This window comes from Podarcis pityusensis (assembly GCF_964106645.2).
Source record: "Podarcis pityusensis genome assembly, chromosome: 15".
Lineage (NCBI taxonomy): Eukaryota > Metazoa > Chordata > Lepidosauria > Squamata > Lacertidae > Podarcis > Podarcis pityusensis.
The window spans coordinates 38,267,716-38,286,619 of record NC_138040.1 but is presented as its reverse complement, the minus strand read 5'-3'; the positions used below and the strand labels follow the sequence as shown (position 1 = coordinate 38,286,619).

Here is an 18,904-nt window from a genome sequence, read left to right as displayed (position 1 = left end):
CTATTTTAACCTTATCTTACTATAAAAAACCCTAAAACTTAAAACTTACATCTTATTTATACCAATTTCTCATAACCATAACATATTCTTACATAATTCTTTTGACATTTTTGCTAAAGCCAAATAATTTCGTTCCAACATTTTTCTAACATTCATCAATTTTATAAAGCAATCCTAATAATTTTTTTTTTCAAATTTTCTTCCAATCTTCATCCAGCGTCTCTTCCTCCTGGTCCCGGGTTTTGTCAGTCCTTTCTATCCCATCAATCTAGCGCATTAACCTGGTAATCTTATGTCCGAGGCCCTTAAGTCTCTTCCATGTCCCTTCCGCGGCTCTTCTTCATATTTATACCTGTACTTTACTTTGTCTCCTGCTCCTTTCACTCGTGGGAACTCCAACTTGACAGTGTTTTTGACCCTTCTCGACAAATCAGCCCCTTTTCCATCGTCCGCACTAAACTCCATGTGGTATTTAAAAACATGTTTCAAAGTCCCTCCAGAATTAAGAGCCCCCACAACCCCAAACATCTTGCGGCCCATTGCCAGACTTGGAAAGTCAAAACATCCCTGCATAGGGGGGTCTATCCAACCCCCCATTTCCAAACCAAGCAAAACTCTATCTCTCCAAATCTGGCTTTTTCCAAGTTCATTTATCAGATCCAACAACTCATGTTCCTGCTGGGCCACAACTCCCTCCATCTCTGGCACCCGAGGTTCAGCAACATCCACTTCCCTCATCTGATCTGTCAGAGCACACTCCTGATTTGATTCCTGGGTGGGCTCTATATAGTTACCCACTACCTGTCCAAAATTTCTGATCGCAACAGTCATCAAGCCCGTCTTCTCATGTAGCTGTTCCAATAGGGCACTTGTTTTGCTGAAAGCACGCACCAGAGCTTCTGGATACATTGTTCTGCAAGGTCAGAAGTCTGTTCCCACGATCGTAATCTGTTGCAGCTGCAGAGTTCCCCGATTCAGATTTAGTAACAGTTTCACAGGCTCCCTCTAGGGGAAGAACTTCTATTTGTTCTTTTCTTTTAAAGGCAGATTTAACAACAAAGTTTCCTTTTTCAGATATTTTGTCAATATTTGTTCCTTTAAAATGCGAAGAAGAACAATGGAATCACTATGTTTCTCTTCTTTTAACTATCTGTCAAAGACGTTTGTTTATGGTCAATGAGCTTCCCGAAGAACGTCAGTCCTGACACCCGGCTCCCAGGTTCAAGACGGTGGAAAATTACTTTTCTTTACACTCTCTTCTGCAGGTTTAAACAGTCCAGAAAAAATCCACCCTCTTCTCCTGCTTCCGAAGGGAGTTCAACAATTTTAAATGATGAAAGTTAATCCTTTACAAATGATTCTCTGAACTCTAGTTTGCCATGTCTTTGCTTTAATCTATCTACAAGAAACAGAAGGCTGACTTCCTGTTTAGACCTTCCCGTTTCAGTGCCAAATTGAGAAGAATTTCTTAGTCCAATTTTCCTTTCTACTCGCAGATCATTATTTAAAGTCCAATTGTCCGAAATTAAGCTACTCACTGGTAATTGTTTTAAAAGCCAAATTGTCCCAGGAAAAAGGCAGCGCTCTCCGGCAACGGCTGTGCGGCTTCGCTCCACGGAAGAAGCAGTTGACTCTCAGCACCGCGCCACTTGCCCCTCTTCGCTCCGGAGCCCGTAACTGGGTTCCTTTATGAGTTGGGGGGGCGCGAAAGGTGCCCGCCGAGTCCCATGGTCACAGGCTTCATCCGCCTGTGATTTTTCAAAGGGTCCCCACTTTGCTGTAGCGGGAAGACCCGTTTTCCGCGGAGCTAGTCCCTCCGGATCAGAGGGAGTCCGCCATTACCGATGGCGCCACCCCGGAAGTCTAAATCTAAATCTAGATGCCAACTTTGTTGCCATGTACACCCAGACAGCATCATTATTGGCCCCAATAACATCAAACATACTGTAATGGCTATCGGGTGGTTGCCCAAGAGCAATCAGGCAAGATGCCTCACTGCTCTGTTCTAAAGCTTAATTATTGGTGCTAAAAAACCTTTACAATGTGGAGTGCCTCTATTCCATGTCTTGCTCATTCACTAGCAGAATCTGAGAGTGGGCGGTCCTTAAATCATCCCCAGTAGAGTAGTCTCTTGACCCCCAGCCTACGCCTCCCCTCTCTGCGTGAAAGCCTACTGCACAAGGAAGGCTTGGGTAAAGGGGGACCTCTCTCCTCCCCGCTTTGCTCAGGCAAGGTGTCCTGGCACCGCCTCGCCTCCTCCGAGCCCTACATCTCCTCCCCACTAGAGGCGTGACTTCCTTCCTCCGCTGAGGAAGTGCTGCTTCCCACGATCTTTGGGGGCTCTCTGTAATCCATCCGCCTTCCCCCTGCCCCACTCCTGACCCGATGGCAGTTCCCGGACACATACCATCTCAGGCCTATTTAATTGTTCATCTTCCAACATTATATATGCTATCAAATGCCAACAGTGCCCTTCAGCTCTTTATATTGGACAAAAAGGAAAACTTTACACCAAAGGATAAATGGGCATAAATCTGACATCAGGAATCATAAAGCAGGGAAACCAATAGGAGAGCCCTTCAATCTCCCAGTCCATTCTGTGCAGGATCTTAGAGTGGCTGTCTTATTGCAAAAGAATTTTAGAAATACACTTGAAAGAGAAGTTGCTGAATTACAACTCATTACCAAACTAAAAACTATGGAGAGACCTGGTCTGAATAGCGATATTGGATTCATGTCTCATTATACATACTAAAGCTAATTTTGGTCCTCTATCGCTTTAAAAATCCCTTGCCCTTCCATGTGGAACCAACTGCGATAACAGTCATCAACAGTTATAAGGTTGAAGTGACCTCCGCTTCAGAGTATCTGACAGAAGTGTGTATTACACACGAAAGCTCATATCTTGAAAGCTTATATTTAGTTGATCTGGAATCTTTCATCTTTGTTTCATCTTTCATCTTGTTATTTATTATGACTATGACAGATCAACAAGGCTATCCACCTGAATCAACATCTGGAGTGTCATGGGTTCCTCATCCCTGGACTGCAATATTAGTATTATACAAATTTATAGAGCATAAAGCCATGTACAAGAGAAAAGCAGAATAAAACACGGAATTATGGAAGTGCTGTTCCTCCTTTATTCCACAAAGTGGAGATATTGATCCAAATTCTGTTCAGGAGCTTAGCAGTGTCATGTGGGAAATATTCTGGCAGTTAGTATCCTACCACCAAATAAATCTCCCTCCACATATCTGAGTTAGCCAATTCACACCAGTTAGCCCTAGTTCACACCAGTTAGCCAATGTTGTTGTTGTTGATGGTGGTGGTGGAAATAATGGAGGAGGAGGAATCAAACTTTAGAAGCACATTGGATGGAGGCAAAACCCAGGATCCTATTTCCTCAGCAAGCGTTCCAAATCGCTTTGTCTATATCACAAAATAGGCTCTTGCACCACCCTTTCATGATTTTTCAGACCTCATAGGTTGGTAGTCTTTTTGCAAAAGGACATCATTGCAGTGGAAGCCTGCCCAGTCTGGAGAGGTAAAGCACTATGCAGACTTTTAAGGGCTACTGTCCTTTTAATTGAAAGCTTTGTGAGTTTGCTTTTACTGGTTTCAGTTATTTTTTGTCTTGTCTTTTCTTTGCTGTAAAATTGAGAAAAGAAAAAGAATAAAGTAAACAGGTAATTAAAGTTCCCGGGGGTGGAGATATGCTCATCCAACAGCCACACTGTCTTATTAATACAACAAGCCTTTCATTTTTTATTAAGCATTCATAATTTCTTAGGAAACATGCATTACAGAGCTTTATTTTTTTAAAAAAACAAACAAAACAAAACCGAAAGAGGTTCATTATTTACAGTAGATCTGGAGAGAGCTAAGGGCCTTTCTCTTTTGAATCCATGATGTTTCTGGGTTGGTTCATGAGCGCCCTTTTTGAGCCAAACAAGCCGCTTGCTCAGAGTCAGCAAAGAGCTGCTGAGATCACTTTGTTTTATTTTGAAACCTGCAGCCATTTCTAATAGATCAGATCCAATGGTGTTAGGGGAAAAAATCAGAATGTTGCTGCTATCCATGCTTGGCATCTGTCTGTCTTGGGAGACAATGGGTCAGTGTACCTTAGGGGGTGAGGACAAACTGTTGGAGAATTACAGTGCATGCTGGTGCTGTGGAGACCAATGCAAGAGAGACATGTTTTGTTTCAGCTAGGGCAGATGAAGGCATCCAGTTGTACTGCTGCGGATGCACCATGCCGTTTTTTCTGTCTGCCTACTCACAGCGGTCATTTCTTCTCTGGTCACTGCTATGGATACACAAATTGACTGTCTGTCTCCAGGCACTGTGGTTGTCTGCAATGGATTCCCACAATGCAGTGTTGACGTTGTCAGCCTTCATGTCACATTTGCAGTCATCTTCATAATGCAGAGTTGGTCTGCCAATTGACCACCGGGCTTGGATTAAAAACTCTCCCAGGAAGCTCTCTAAAACCCTGCAAGTAAACTTGTTAGGTTACTCACATATGATGATTCTGAACACCATAATCAAGGTTCAAAAATCCTTAGGTGGTATAAGGTGAAGCCTCAGACAATGGTTGCAGGCTTTAAAAAAAGAAATAGCTGGATGGGATGGTACCTTAGACTGTTAATGCATGACGTTACAGCTTTATGCAGCTTAGAGACCCTTCCCCTAATTTCTCTAGTGTGAAGGTTTTCCAAAGTTAGTGGTGAAAGAGAAGCACTCTGGACTTGCTTAAAGGCAGCTTCATCTATTCTTAATATGCATTAATAATACAAATATAGTTAAAGCTATGGTTTTCCCAGTAGTGATGTATGGAAGTGAGAGCTGGACCATAAAGAAGGCTGATCGCCGAATAATTGATGCTTTTGAATTATGGTGCTGGAGGAGACTCTTAAGAGTCCCATGGACTGCAAGAAGAACAAACCTATCAATTCTTAAGGAAATCAGTCCTGAGTGCTCACTGGAAGGACAGATCCTGAAGCTGAGGCTCCAATACTTTGGTCACCTCATGAGAAGAGAAGACTCCCTGGAAAAGACCCTGATGTTGGGAAAGATGGAGGGCACAAGGAGAAGGGGACGACAGAGGACGAGATGGTTGGATAGTGTTCTTGTAGCTACGAATATGAGTTTGACCAAACTGCGGGAGGCGGTGGAAGACAGGAGTGCCTGGCGTGCTCTGGTCCAGGGGGTCACGAAGAGTCGGACACGACTAAATGACTAAAAAACAACAACAACAACAAAATACAAATACAGAGATGCCAGGTTGGAGCCTTGGTGAATCCAGATGAAAGTAAAAACTTGCTTCTGTCCCTTCTCCTGGAGTATTGCCAAAATACTCTGTTTCCATTTCAACCACGACGGCAAAGATAAAATCACTCTCACACAGCCAAGGCACAAGAGCTGGAAAGTTACCAGCTACTGAGTAAGGAAATGGGAAATACATTTTGCAATTTCACAATAGTGTGAGCCCCCAGTCATTTTAATATTTGGTATTGGCGGGTTTTAGTGTTGATAACCACAAATATGTAGGGTCAAAATCTACGGTGTTGGCCAGAAATCTTTATTAGGTCCCAAATGTAACAAAATAGTGTGAAGGTCCTCCACCCATGTTACAAAAAGCAGGGGGCGGATGAGGAAACAACAATGGAAGCTACAGATATTAGGCAGATATTATAGGGATGAACCGGTGTTTAGAGTTAATCCCAGAATGGAGGCGCTATACTGAATTAGTTTCTGCTAATTAGGTCTCTGGTTACCCTAAGGATTTGGCAATAAATGACTGTTCCTCATTTATTAAAACCCCACCTCCAGAAACAATAGAATGTAAGAAGAGGCCACTGGATGAAGCTAGTAGGTGATCTAGCCAAGCATTGTGTTCCCACAACTGCTAGCCAGGGACCTAAGCACATTAATGATCTCCCTGTTGTTTTTTAGTTGTTTAGTTGTGTCCGACTCTTCGTGACCCCATGGACCAGAGCATGCCAGGCACTCCTGTCTCCCACTGCCTCCCGCAGTTTGGTCACACTCACGTTAGTAGCTTCGAGAACACTGTCCAACCATCTCGTCCTCTGTCGTCCCCTTCTCCTTGTGCCCTCCATCTTTCCCAACATCAGGGTCTTTTCCAGGGAGTCTTCTCTTCTCATGAGGTGGCCAAAGTATTGGAGCCTCAGCTTCACGATCTGTCCTTCAAGTGAGCACTCAGGGCTGATTTCCTTAAGAATGGATCGGTTTGATCTTCTTGCAGTCCATGGGACTCTCAAGAGTCTCCTCCAGCACCATAGTTCAAAAGCATCAATGCTTCAGTGATCAGCCTTCTTTATGGTTCAGCTCTCACTTCCATACACCATTACTGGGAAAACCATAGCTTTAACTATACAGATCTTTGTTGGCAAGGTGATGTCTCTGCTTTTTAAGATGTTGTCTAGGTTTGTCATTGCTTTTCTCCCAAGAAGCAGGCGTCTTTTAATTTCGTGACTGCTGTCACCATCTGCAGTGATCATGGAGCCCAAGAAAGTAAAATCTCTTACTGCCTCCATTTCTTCCCCTTCTATTTGCCAGGAGGTGATGGGCCCAGTGGCCATGATCTTCGTTTTTTTGATGTTGAGCTTCAGACCATATTTTGCGCTCTCCTCTTTCACCCTCAATAAAAGGTTATTTAATTCCTCCTCACTTTCTGCCATCAATGTTGTGTCATCTGCATATCTGAGGTGCCTAGTCCCCAGCAAATGTTATTCAGGTACTGAGTAAGCAAAGAATGATTGTGTTGTAATCAAAGGACTCTTCATAATGTTCAGGGAGTGGTTTCATTCTTAGCATTCTAAGTAGGATCGGAGCCAACCTTTTCAAGAAGTTCTTTCAAGGCAGTTAGTTTTAATGTCATTTTCGAGTGTGCAAGATGCACTTGCTTGGACACAAGATGCATAATGCCCAATGTGCTACCATTTGTTAAGCTGAGCACAAGAGCCTTCCAGGTTGTTCTTGTGGTTGGTGCAGACTATGAGCCCAGCAAACGTCAGCCTCACCCCCAGCACATTAACTCTTGACCAGAGCCGATCTGGAAGAGAGGAAAAGGTGGGGAGAAGTGTTTGGAGAAGAGTGGAATGGAGTATTCCTTCAGGGAGTTGATGGAATAAAGAAGCTTCAAGCCTTTGTCTCTGGAATTTTGGATTCCTTACTGTGTAAAAGTTGGCGCCAGGCTGCTAGCAATTAATGCTGGAGATCAAAGCAGCCAAAGGAATGAGGAAGCAACAGCATTTAATTGAGATGGGGGAGGAGGCTTGTTGGTCAATCTCAATCAATTAATACACTCAGCAGCTGAGTCTTCGTAGTTAGTTCTTTTAGCAATGCAAGTGTGAAACTTGGTAGCACATCCTGTATGCAATAGACTTACGCAAGCAGCATTGCAGAATGATCTGTCTTCTCTTTTCTCTCAAATGTTTTATAATACAAATGGTCAAGTGAATCCATCCTTGCTCAGAAGTACTTCTATCACTGAACTTAAAAAACAAACCAACAACCAGATGGAAATCCAACTAGGCTTTTCCCAAAGAGCCTGTGAAGTTTTGTGCAGATGATAGACCTGAAAAACTGGTTAAATTAGTATTTCAAGTGCCAAGAACCTGACATGTAAATAAGCATGAAGCATGCAAACCACACCTACCAGCCTCACTGAGCAGCAATATAATGCTGTGCAAATCCCAGGGGAGAGCAGAGAGAGAAGGATCTCTCCCAAGGCACAGGACTTTATCGCACCAGCGCAGGTACCACTTCCTTAATTACTTATCTGAATTGCCTGTCTCTGTGTTGAAATGTTAGTCGTCTACAACCTGCTGCCTTCCAGATATCATTGGACTGCTATTCCCATCTTCTATGAACGTTGCCTAAGCCGGGTTGGAGTCCACAACATTTGGAAGGCACCAGGTTAAGGAACAGCCTGCTAGATTGTCTGCTTCCACTGCCAAATCATCTGTGAAGCAATGGAATTGTATCTGGCCTTTCCTCTTGCCAATGTTCCCCATCTATCATGTTTCTTTTTGTGCAAGATATATCTTTCGAAACAAGTCAGCTTCAAACTATGGGCTGTGTTGAACAGTGGAACGGATTTCCTTGGGAGATGGTGGACTCTCCTTCCTTAGAGGTTTTTAAGCAGAGCTTAGATGGCTATTTGTCTGTACAGTGGTACCTTGGTTCTCGAACTTAATCTGTTCCAGGAGTCCATTCGACTCCTGAAACTGTTCGAAAACCAAGGAGTGGCTTCCGATTGGCTGCAGGAGCTTCCTGCACTCATGCGGAAGCCGCGTTGGATGGTTGGCTTCCAAAAAACATTCGTAAACCGGAACACTTACTTCTGGGTTTGTGGTGTTCAGGAGCCAATTTGTTCGGCAACTAAGCTGTTCGGGAACCAAGGTTTGACTGTATGAGAAATGCATCTGGAAGACAGAATGTATCCAGGAGCTAGTGGTCTGACAAGGAGCCCTTCCTGCCTCTGTTCTTTCCCCTTCCCTCTCTCTTGTTAAGTTTTCTGATGGAATGCATTTTGGCTTCTCATTGCTATTTTTCAATATGAATGTTTTTGAGAACAGTCCTCAATGTTTGGGAATGTTGGCAGGAGGTGAAGCTGCCTTATCAGTTGTGGAGGATAGTGCTGGGTATCTTCTTTCATGTTTGTTGTGGTTTGAGAAAGTGAGGCACTGGGAGGGAGTAGCTAATGGATGATCTGCACGTAGCCAGTCTTGAAGGCTACACAGGTTATCTATAAAATCTGACGGTTTGGGCAGAGTTTCTCTGAAGCCCATGCATGGACTGATCAGCTGCAGGGCTGTGCAAACTGAGGCTACCTGGAGGAGTCACTTTGCCACTTCTTGAGGGCTTCCAGGTGGCAGATTGAAGTGCTTGCTTGGTATGTATACATTGTTTGCTGTTTCAGAATAAAATCTTTAATCTTCTCACTCACTTGTGTATTTTGTATTGCTTCTGAATCTCATTTTAAAAGAACCACCTTGCCTTTGGCAAGACACTGTCCTGCACGCTTTAGTTGAGATTCCTATATTTCAAGGGATTGGATTAGTTGACCCGAATAGTCCCTTTCAACTCTACCATTCTATGATCTATGTGTATATCTTTATTGCTTTAAAATAGATACATTTATGCCAAGAAAGCAAACCAACCAACCAACCAACATACAATCAAATAAACAAACAAACATACAATCAAATAAACAAACTATGAATTGACAAAGGTTTTACAATAGTTCACATCATTGGGAGTACAAAGGATGTTAGTTATAAGAATTGATGTAGTTTCATATATTGCTACTGTCTGTTTGTCATTCTATGATCTATAGATGAAATAAACCAAACCGGAAGCTCATCGGGGATCGCAGCGTAAGACGTCACTCTTTTTTAAAAGCTCCCCCTACAGAAATCTGAACTTCATACAGTCTGAACCTCAACCACTCATCAAGAAGAAATGGAGAAAACGGGGGAGGCTGAAATGAGGAAGCCCCACAAAACTGTACAACAGGAAATGAAAGATTTATTCAATCATTTTAAGGAGCCACCTCCAGGTGAAAAATGATTCTTTACTTTTCTATTCATAGCTCAAGCTAAGTTTCCAAACTATGCCAATCATCATTATGCCAATAGTTTAGATTTTTTAATTTTTGCCTTTTTAACCATCCAGGTACGGTTGTGATCCAGTCATTACCAGATCCCTGGTACTTCAAAATTTGGGATATTAACCAGAAGTACCTCTTGTTAGTGGGTGACCAGCTGCTCTCAGCTCCCAGAAATTCCAACTCACCAGGTAACAGCTCCTACCATGTTTCTCAGTTCCTCCACCCCAGGTGGCTGGCTGTTTTCAATGGACCTAGGTAACCTAGTTTCAGGGAGGTGTCTGATTCAGCAGGGCTGGTCCAAGACATTTTTCTGCCTGAGGCAAAGGACAAACTAATGCCCATCCTTCATTCCAGGCATGGAAGCTAACAGGATTGGTAGTTGAATATTTTTTTAATGCTAGGAACAAGATAGGTTCACTCTTCCTAATGGTAGGGCCGGCCCTGTTGTATTGGGTGAAGGACAAGATAGTGTCTTCCCATTCCACATATGCTAGAATCTGCCTGGCAGTGGCAGTTGAATCTTACTTCAACACTAGTAATAGGGCAACATCCTTGACCACACCCAGGGGAAATGGACAAGCTTAGGTACACAGGGATGTGCTGCCTGAAGTGAGTGTCCCACTTTGCCTAGTTGCAAGGCCAACCCAGTGACTCGGCAGCATCTTCTTAAACAAGGCTCAGCAATCCTCTTGTGGGACTTATCCATGGGGTTCATGAGAGCCACTGTGAAATGGGGAAGAGGAGAGTTCTGGGCTGAGTCTGTTCTAATGCAATGCCTTTAGTCACTAGTTGCATAGGCAGGTGCCTTAGACCTAGTCAAACCATTGCTCCATCATGCCCAGATCACTGGTCCATCTCTCTTATTCCAAGGTTAGTCCATCTTGTCTTACTTATTCCAATTGGCAGTGGTTCTCCAAGGGTATCAGTCAGAGAATGATCTGTCATACCACCTGACACATGAACTTTTAAACTTGGAGATGGGGAGCCTGTGCCCCTCCAGATATTGCATGGACCATTGGCCATGTTGGCTGGAAGTTGACGTCTAAGAACAACCATGAGAGGGAGGCACAGGTCCTCCATTCCTGCTTCAGCTAGAGATGACAGGTGGAGCCAGTCAATCAGCATTGTGCAAGCCTTGCTTCTCATCAGCCTAGAAAATGCCGTCTTCATGCTACAGGAAAAGATGTTGCATGTGTGTTGCAACTGTGGTGAGTGGCCTCCATAGTAGATTCACCACAGCCTTATATTGAAATATCTTTCTGTGGCTCCCTTCTTTCAGATCTACACATTTGGATAGTTAGCAAGCCATAGCAGGAAGATACAGCTGGCAGGGTGTTTCAATTGGAAAAACCCATCCAGCTTGAGAACAGCTCCCCAAATGGAACAAATAACTCTGAGATTGCAGAGCGAAAGGCCGGTATGGACTAAAATGAGACACCATGGACAAGATGCAAGCAGCAGGCACTGCACAGAAGCAACAAAGAACAATGTTACAAAACAAGCCTCTAACGCAGGTGCAGGGGAAGTTTGACCCTCCAGTTGCCCTAAGAGGCATGGCCAATAGCCAAGGGTGTTGAGAGCTGTTGCTTTACCCTCACCTGTTATAATGGTTGACAGGGAAGGTCTGTAATTCATTGGTAGAGCACATGCCTGCAGAACAATGTGTGCTACCTCTGAGCTTATCACCCATTTTAGGAGGTTTCAATTTTTTATTTTTTTTTGTAAAAACAATGTGTAAGAGGACTGAAGGTCACTTCAAGATACAAAATTGCTTGTGCGTTGTGCAAGCTCCTGTGCTATGCTCTCATGATATGAACATTGGACATACTTCTAGTATAGGGGTTGAGCTCCTTTCTAGAGACTTGTTCTTATGCGTCACTTCAACAGCTTTCAATCTGATTGATGGCCTTCCAGTCACCCAAGACTCCTGTACCAATAATGCTTTCTCTCTCCCTTCCTCCCGCTCTTCCTCTCTCTTTCCCTCCACTGATCCTGTTTCTGAGCTGCTCACCTCCAGAGGGGTTAATTGCTGTGGTCCCAGATAAAATTATTGGGGAAAAAGATGACAGAACATCTGCCATCTTTATGGGTAAGGAAGATGGGCGACGTACTTTGTCCTGTGTGGAAGTTGGTGGTCAACCTCGGCTAAAGTTAGTGGTGAGTATCATTTGTGCTTCAATGTCTTTTTTGATTCCATATTTGTCACCCCTAGTCTATATGAGAAGCTCAGCATATGAGGTCTGAGCTGGCTGCTCCAAACTCAGACCACATGGCTCTAACAAGCCTCCCTTGAGTTCCTGTACCAATAATTTAGGAACTTTCACCACTGTAACTAAGCCAATTTTTACTGCCTGTGTCTTCTGACTGATGTATGGGAAAGCACATGAACCTGGCCTTTGAAGTGTTTGTAAGTAAACCAATTTTTAACTTATTAAATGTGTGGCCTTTGGGGGAAGAGACAAACTTTGAAGGAACTTAGAAAGGTACATTTTGAAGGTCTAACAGCCTATATTTCCACCCTTTACTTTGCTACATATTTTGTGATTTTAAATTTCTGCTGGGGTTCTCTCACCAAAGAGTACTTGCCCCAAACCTGCACCCTGGCATCCAGGAATTCTCTTCTAATATCTATATTTATTTCCTTGCCACCAACATAATGGAATTGGGAGTAGGGGTAACTTAGGCTGGCTTGTGTGAGTTCTACTGGCTTCCAATACTTAGGGTTGCTCAGTACTGCCATGACTCCTTAACCCTGCAGAGGATTTTATGAGGCAACAGAGGGTCTCTTGTTTTGTTGGATGAATTTAAATAAATTATTTTGCCGATTGTTGTGAAAATGTTTTTTTTTTTTAAGGGAGAAAAAATTATGGATCTATATAATAAAAAACAGGAATCCAAGAACTTCAGTTTCCTCTGCAAGACTGCCAGCGGCAAGGAGACTGGCAGCTTTGAATCTGTAGCATTCCCAGGATGGTTTCTTAGCAGTTCGACGGAGCCTAACAAGCCTATTGGTTTGAGCCAGCAAGGAGGTGCTGAGATCACTGAATTTTTCATGGAAAAAACAAATAAAGGGGCAGGAGGTGCTGTTGCCATTCTATAGACCCTGTATCGGTGGTGTGGTAGAATGAAGTCCCACAGATAGAATTTTTCCAGAAAAGTTCAATACCCCACATTTCCATGCCTGCTATACATTTTTTTGAAGTCCTACTGAAAATTCATTAGCATTTTAATGCAATTTTCTCCTGCTATACACATTTAATGCTACTTTGCATATTTTTTTTGCAAAGTGTTTCCCCCTCAATACACGGCATTTTTTGTGTCATTTTCCACTAGCATATGCAATTTTCTGCACACTTTAACTCTAGCATGTGCCTTTTTGTACATATGACTTGGTTGGGGAAACTGCCTGCAAAATTCAGAAAGGCAAATTTGGAAGGATGACGGTGTTTCAATTTATGCATTGTTTCCAAAAGAGTGAATTATTTATGTGAAATAAAATTATCTTATACCCCTTTTAAATGTACTTGCGGAAGGAGGAAGGGGACTATTGGTTTGTGGTTTTTGGTTCTTTTTTTAATCATGTATTTTGTGTTTTTATCCTGTACAGTGGTGCCCCGGGTTACATATGTTTCAGGTTACATACGCTTCAGGTTACACACTCCGCTATCCCAGAAATAGTGCTTCAGGTTAAGAACTTTGTTTCAGGATGAGAACAGAAATCGGACTCCGGCGGCGCAGCAGCAGCAGGAGGCCCCATTAGCTAAAGTGGTGCTTCAGGTTAAGAACAGTTTCAGGTTAAGAACAGATCTCTGGAACAAATTAAGTACTTAACCTGAGGTACCACTGTATTTTTATGTTGTGAACCACCCTGAGATCTACAGATAAAGGATGGTATACACATTTAATAAATCATTAAACTGGATTGGATTTGTCTGCCATCCCTACTTACAACAACCCTATGAAACAAGTGAGACTGGGAAATGGTTACTGACTAGCCAAAGGGCACCCAGCCAACTTTATGGGTGAACAGATACTTGGTTCTTGAACGCCTTGTGACTTGAACGTTTTGGCTCCCAAATGCCACAAACTCAGAAGTGAGTGTTCTGGTTTGCGAATGTTTTTTGGAGGCCAAATGTCCAGCGCAGCTTCCGTGGCTTCCGATTGAGTGCAGGAAGCTCCTGCAGCCAATCGGAAGCCGTGCCTTGGTTTTCAAACGTTTTGGAAGTTGAATGGATTTCTGGAATGCATAACATTCGAGAACCAAGGTATGACTGTATTTGAACCTCCTATCACACTGACTCTCCAAGTGTACAACTTGTAAAACAGGTATTAAAATCTGCAAAGGAGTTTTTCAACTGATTCTCCCCAATACTAGTCATATAAAAATTTATGCTCTAAAATTTTTGTAAGATGCTTAGAGACTCCTATGGGGCACGTGACCTTATCATAATATGAGCCCCACATTGGACAAAAGATTACTGCATTGCAAGGGGTTGGATTAGAAGACCCTTAAAGCATAGCTGTCAATGTTTCTCTTTTTTAAAAGGAAAATTCCCTTGTTCCGAATAGGATTCCTCGCAAGAAAAGGGAAAAGTTGACAGCTATGCCTTAAAGTCCCTCCCAACTCTACAATTCTACGATTCTAAGATAACCACCCTGGATCTCCCAAATTTGTAGCTTGTAAAATAGGTATTCATACCGGAATGGAAGTTTTCATTCTTCCAGAACACAAACACTGCTCCCGATTTTCATCATTGTAGGCGTCGTAGTTTTAGACATCAAGGGACATATCTCAACCCCTGTGAAATGGTCCGTTTCCCAGTACAAGAGCCCATGTACTAGTGGATGGCAGCTGCGGTGGAGGAATCCACTGCAACAACTGTGCTAGTGGACGCTTGTTGCACAACAGCGGGTTCTTGCTGCAAAATCTGTTGCACAACCATCTTTGGTAACGTCCTTGTGTTTTCCCTTGCACAACGATATATCTCGCGGTTGTCCCCTGGCCACTCAAAAAAGGAATTTGTTCTTTTCACACATCTTTAAAAGTGACAAGGGAAGATGAAACTGAAGCAACTTCCTTTTTAAACTGGAAACATTTCCATTCACACCCCCCACACCCCCACCCTCTTCGTTCCTGAGAGGGGCATGCCATTAACCATTGGTGCGATGCACGATTGATGAAATAAACGGGTGGCAGAATTAGCTCAGAAACACAAGAGGCTGCAAATCTCTCCTTTTTATTGCAGTAATCATAGAGGCCTTCGTCACAATAGAATTCAAATTGCTCTGCCCCGAAATAAATGAACCTGGGCAAATGCAGCAGTGGAGGAGAGGAGGGAAGAGCTGGCAGTATCTGGGGATCTGAAAGAGGAGGAAAGGAAGGGGACCTTGGCAGAAATTCTGTGCTTTCTGGGTCTGCAAACTAAGGAGATGAAGAGTGAGTCCAGCGCTACAGTGAAATGAATTGTTCAGAATGAAGAAGAGCATCTGAGTACTGCTTTTTGTTTTGTTTCTATTTTAAATATGGCACGGTGGATCTAGACTGATCCTTGTAGTTAGCCGCAGTGGTGTAGCATGGGTTGCTGGCACAGGGCAGGTGTTGCACCTCCCTAGTGAACTGGGCAGCTGCGGTGGAGGCATGTCCCGGGGGGGCACATGGAGCCCATGAAGCACATGACTGCTGGTGCTGCCACTGCTGGTGGCTGCACACCTTACAACAACAACTTATTTATACCCTGCCCATATGTCTGGGTTTCCCCAGCCACTCTGGGAGGCTTCCAGCAGAATATTAAAATACAGTGGTCTGTTAAACATTAAAAGCTTCCCTAAACAGGGCTGCCTTCAGATATCTTCTAAAAATCTGGTAGTTGTTCTTCTCTTTGACATCTCGTGGGAGGGTGTTCCACAGGGCAGGTGCCACTACCAAGAAGGCCCTCTGTCTGATTCCCTGTAACTTCAATTCTTACAGTGAGGGAACCACCAGAAGGCCCTTGGCACTGGACCTCAGTGTCCTTGGCGGCTCCACCACCTTCTGGCCCAGCCAGCCCAGGGGTGGAGCATGCAGGTGTTCCACCTTGTTGCACCCCTATCAGAATTTTGCACCCAGGGTCACTGCCCCTCTCCCCCCCATGCTATGCCACTGGTTAGCTGTTACTGACCACTAAGCCAGCATGTTCTGTCTCATATCGCAGCCTAGAAGAAGCAAGCCTTGTGGTAGGAATGTGACATATAAAGTGCTAATGGTAACCTGGGATGAAACTCTCCTCCCTGCATCTGTTTGGTGTCTTAGATTTCTTACACATCAAGGATTGCTTATAATTTGACACTGTCTCATATTATATCTCCCAACTCCCATCACCCCTGACCATTGGCCACAGAAGCAGTTTTAGATTTGGTCACACTGGGTGCCAGCACCACAAGGGGCGCTGCAACAATGATGTAGAATGGAGGTGCTGGGGAGGGGCACCTAATTTTAAAGTAACACAGGGCGCCGCTGAAAGTTGAGAGCCCAAAGTCCTCCACTGCTGGCAATGCTGAACATAAGAGTCAGACCAAAGGCCCGTCTAGTCCAGCGTCCTCTTCTCACAATGGCCAACCAGATGCCTATGGGTAACCTGAGAGTAGGTCCTTGGTGCAACACCCCACTTGTGTTCCCGAGCAATTGAAGGAACACAGATAGCTCAGTCAGTAGAGTGTGGGACTCTTAATTTTAGGATCGTGGGTTTGAGCCACACATTGGGCTAAAAAATTCCTGCATTGCAGGGGGCTGGACTAGATGGCACCCCATGGTCTCTTCCAACTCTACAGTTCTGTGAGTCTATAATATGCAGAGACACACAGCTTACTTCAGGGCCAGATTCACGTACAGGCAATCCAAACTGGAGGCTCTGGGCTTATGAAGGGGTGTGTGTGTGTGTGTGTGTGTGTGACCTGCCATTTATTTTAATTACATCCCACCTTGCCTTCAAGGAACTCATGGTAGCATGTATGGTTTTGGGTTTTTTTTAATCATTTCTATTAATTTTCCAATAAAAAACATCCAATTAACATATCCAATCATAATCCAATTAAAATAATAATAATAATAAAAAAAGACCAAATTATAATTGTTGATTTTTCAGGACTCCCCATAGTCTGGAGCTCTGAAGCATATCTCCAAATCTAAGTCCTGCCTCTCCTTGGTAGCATGTATGGTTTTACCAATCTTCTACCACCATATCTTTCGCCTTTACAAATATTGACTGGCCCAAAGTCATCCCATGAGCTTGATGGCAAAGTGGGAATTTGAACCTGGGTCTCTCTAGGCCTAGGACAGGGGTGGCTAACCCACAGTTCAGCAATTTTCAGATGGCCACAATGACAACATCAGCCAGCATGACCAAGGATTATGGGAGTTATAGTCCAGCAACAGCTGGAGAGCCACAGGTCAGCCACTTCTGGCCTAGTATGATGTACTAATCACCACCCCATGGGGCTCTCGTGTGTTTAGGGAGCTCTTCTACCAGTACCTGGGGGGCCAGGGGTTCCCCATCCCTGCAGTCAGGTAAGCCAAGTGAGACAACAAAGGCCCTCAAGCCCCTAATAAACTTAAGACTCAACAAAGATTTAAACGTGATGCTTTCCGTGTGTCAAACAAACCCAATATTCTCCACCCGGCACCACACTGTGATGATTGCTGCTCAGTTACACCCACCTCCCTGCTGCGCTGTCTGACATGACTTGGAGGAGGGGAGGTGCCGGGCAGAGCTGGGAACACAAATTTCAGCAGGGCGTATTGGTGGGTGGCTGCAACTTTGTGGGAGACGAGAAGTTAAATCACTAGGTGGCAGTCGATTCTCTTCCCTTCACTCCCTTTGTCTAATGAGCCACTATAATGAATAAACACATCCCCAGTGGAGGCTGATTTAGAAGAGGCCTCCCAGCCCCCCCCCCACAGAAAATAACCAATTTAATCGGGCAGGTTAACCTTCTTGCAGTCAGGGGGAGGGGAGAAGGGAAGAGACAGCAAGCACCATATTCCTTTACATGGCCCATTAGGCTTCTGGCACCAACAGCAGCTTCCCTCCCTAGGCAAATAGCAGCTTCTGAGATTAGAATTTCACCGGGCCCTTGGAGCGAGGGGGAAAGAGTGAGCTTTCCCTCCCATAAAACCCCATGCCCTGCAGTCCAGAACGTGACTGTCCCAAAAACATAGGAAGCTGCCTTATTCCCAGTCAGATGCACTGATGCATCTAACTCAGTATTTCCTACACCAGTGCTACTCAAAGGAGTGGTTCACGGATCAGAGTCATCAGCTGCCAGTCTCCAATGACTCCACTACAGCCCAGGTTGGGTGGGATGCTTCAGGGACCAAGCATGCTACTGGTCCCTGGCACATTGCAGTCCGGGTGGGTGGGAATGCCAATCCAACACACTAGATAGCTTGAGAAGCACTGCTTTACACTGTGGCTCTGTAGGGTTTCAGTCTGGATGCTGTCCCAGACCTACATGGAGATACCAGAGCAGAGGTGGTTTTAGGGTGGCCCAGTTGGTGTGGTTGCAGTGGGTGCCACGTTGCAGAGGGTGCCAAAACAATGCTGCAGAACAGAGTGTGGGGAGCAGGGCATTGCACAGGGCCCAAAGCCCTTCACTGATTGGGGATTGAACCTGAAAATTTATCCATGTAAGTCTGCTACTCTACGACTGAGCTATGTCCCTATCCTTCTCCCAAGTCTGTTTTAAAGTAAAAAAGGCGACATCTAGATGCTATGTCCTCTACCCTTCTCCTCTGTTGTTTCTACCTGCTCTGTATACCCTGGGTAGGCAAACTAAGGCCCAGGGGCCAGATCAGGCCCAATCGCCTTCTAAATCCAGCCCATGGACGGTTCAGGAATTAGCGTGTTTTTACACAAATAGAATGTGTGCTTTTATTTAAAATGCATCTATTTTTTAAAAAAATAATATTTATTACTTTTATAGATTACAAAAAGAGAAAAGAAAAACAGAAAAAAGACAAAGAAGGAAGGCAAAAAGAAAAAAAACAATACAATACAATATATAAACAATGCAAAACACAACCTAAACTCAAAACTAAACACATTAAACTAAACTAAACAAACCCCACTCCCTAACCTTAACCCTAAATGAAACAAAACAAAAACAATTTAAAACATACATAATCTCTTTTCCGTACTCTATCTTTCATTCCCTTGTTTCCTCGACCTTCTCTCACCTCCCTTTTTGTATTCCACTTCTATTAATTGTTTCAGCAAATCCTTTCCATCT

The 18,904-nt window shown here is 44.0% G+C and overlaps 2 protein-coding genes across 3 annotated transcripts in view; one reads left to right on the top strand and one right to left on the bottom strand.

The window, feature by feature from the left end:
* LOC308463850 (interleukin-36 receptor antagonist protein-like) overlaps positions 1-14,656 on the bottom strand; it is a 38,513-nt gene extending 23,857 nt beyond the window's left edge. For both annotated transcript variants that reach the window (XM_080982648.1, XM_080982650.1), the window contains exon 1: positions 14,340-14,656. The gene's annotated coding sequence lies outside the window, so the exon portion shown is untranslated. The remainder of the gene's footprint in view (positions 1-14,339) is intronic.
* Positions 7,585-13,159, top strand: LOC308463846 (interleukin-36 alpha-like). Its single transcript, XM_080982639.1, has 5 exons — positions 7,585-7,784; positions 9,368-9,589; positions 9,706-9,828; positions 11,658-11,797; positions 12,495-13,159. The coding sequence occupies exons 2-5, from the start codon at positions 9,493-9,495 to the stop codon at positions 12,738-12,740; spliced, it is 606 nt and encodes a 201-aa protein (XP_080838765.1). The 5' UTR covers positions 7,585-7,784; positions 9,368-9,492; the 3' UTR covers positions 12,741-13,159.
* Positions 14,657-18,904: the final 4,248 nt, after the last annotated feature.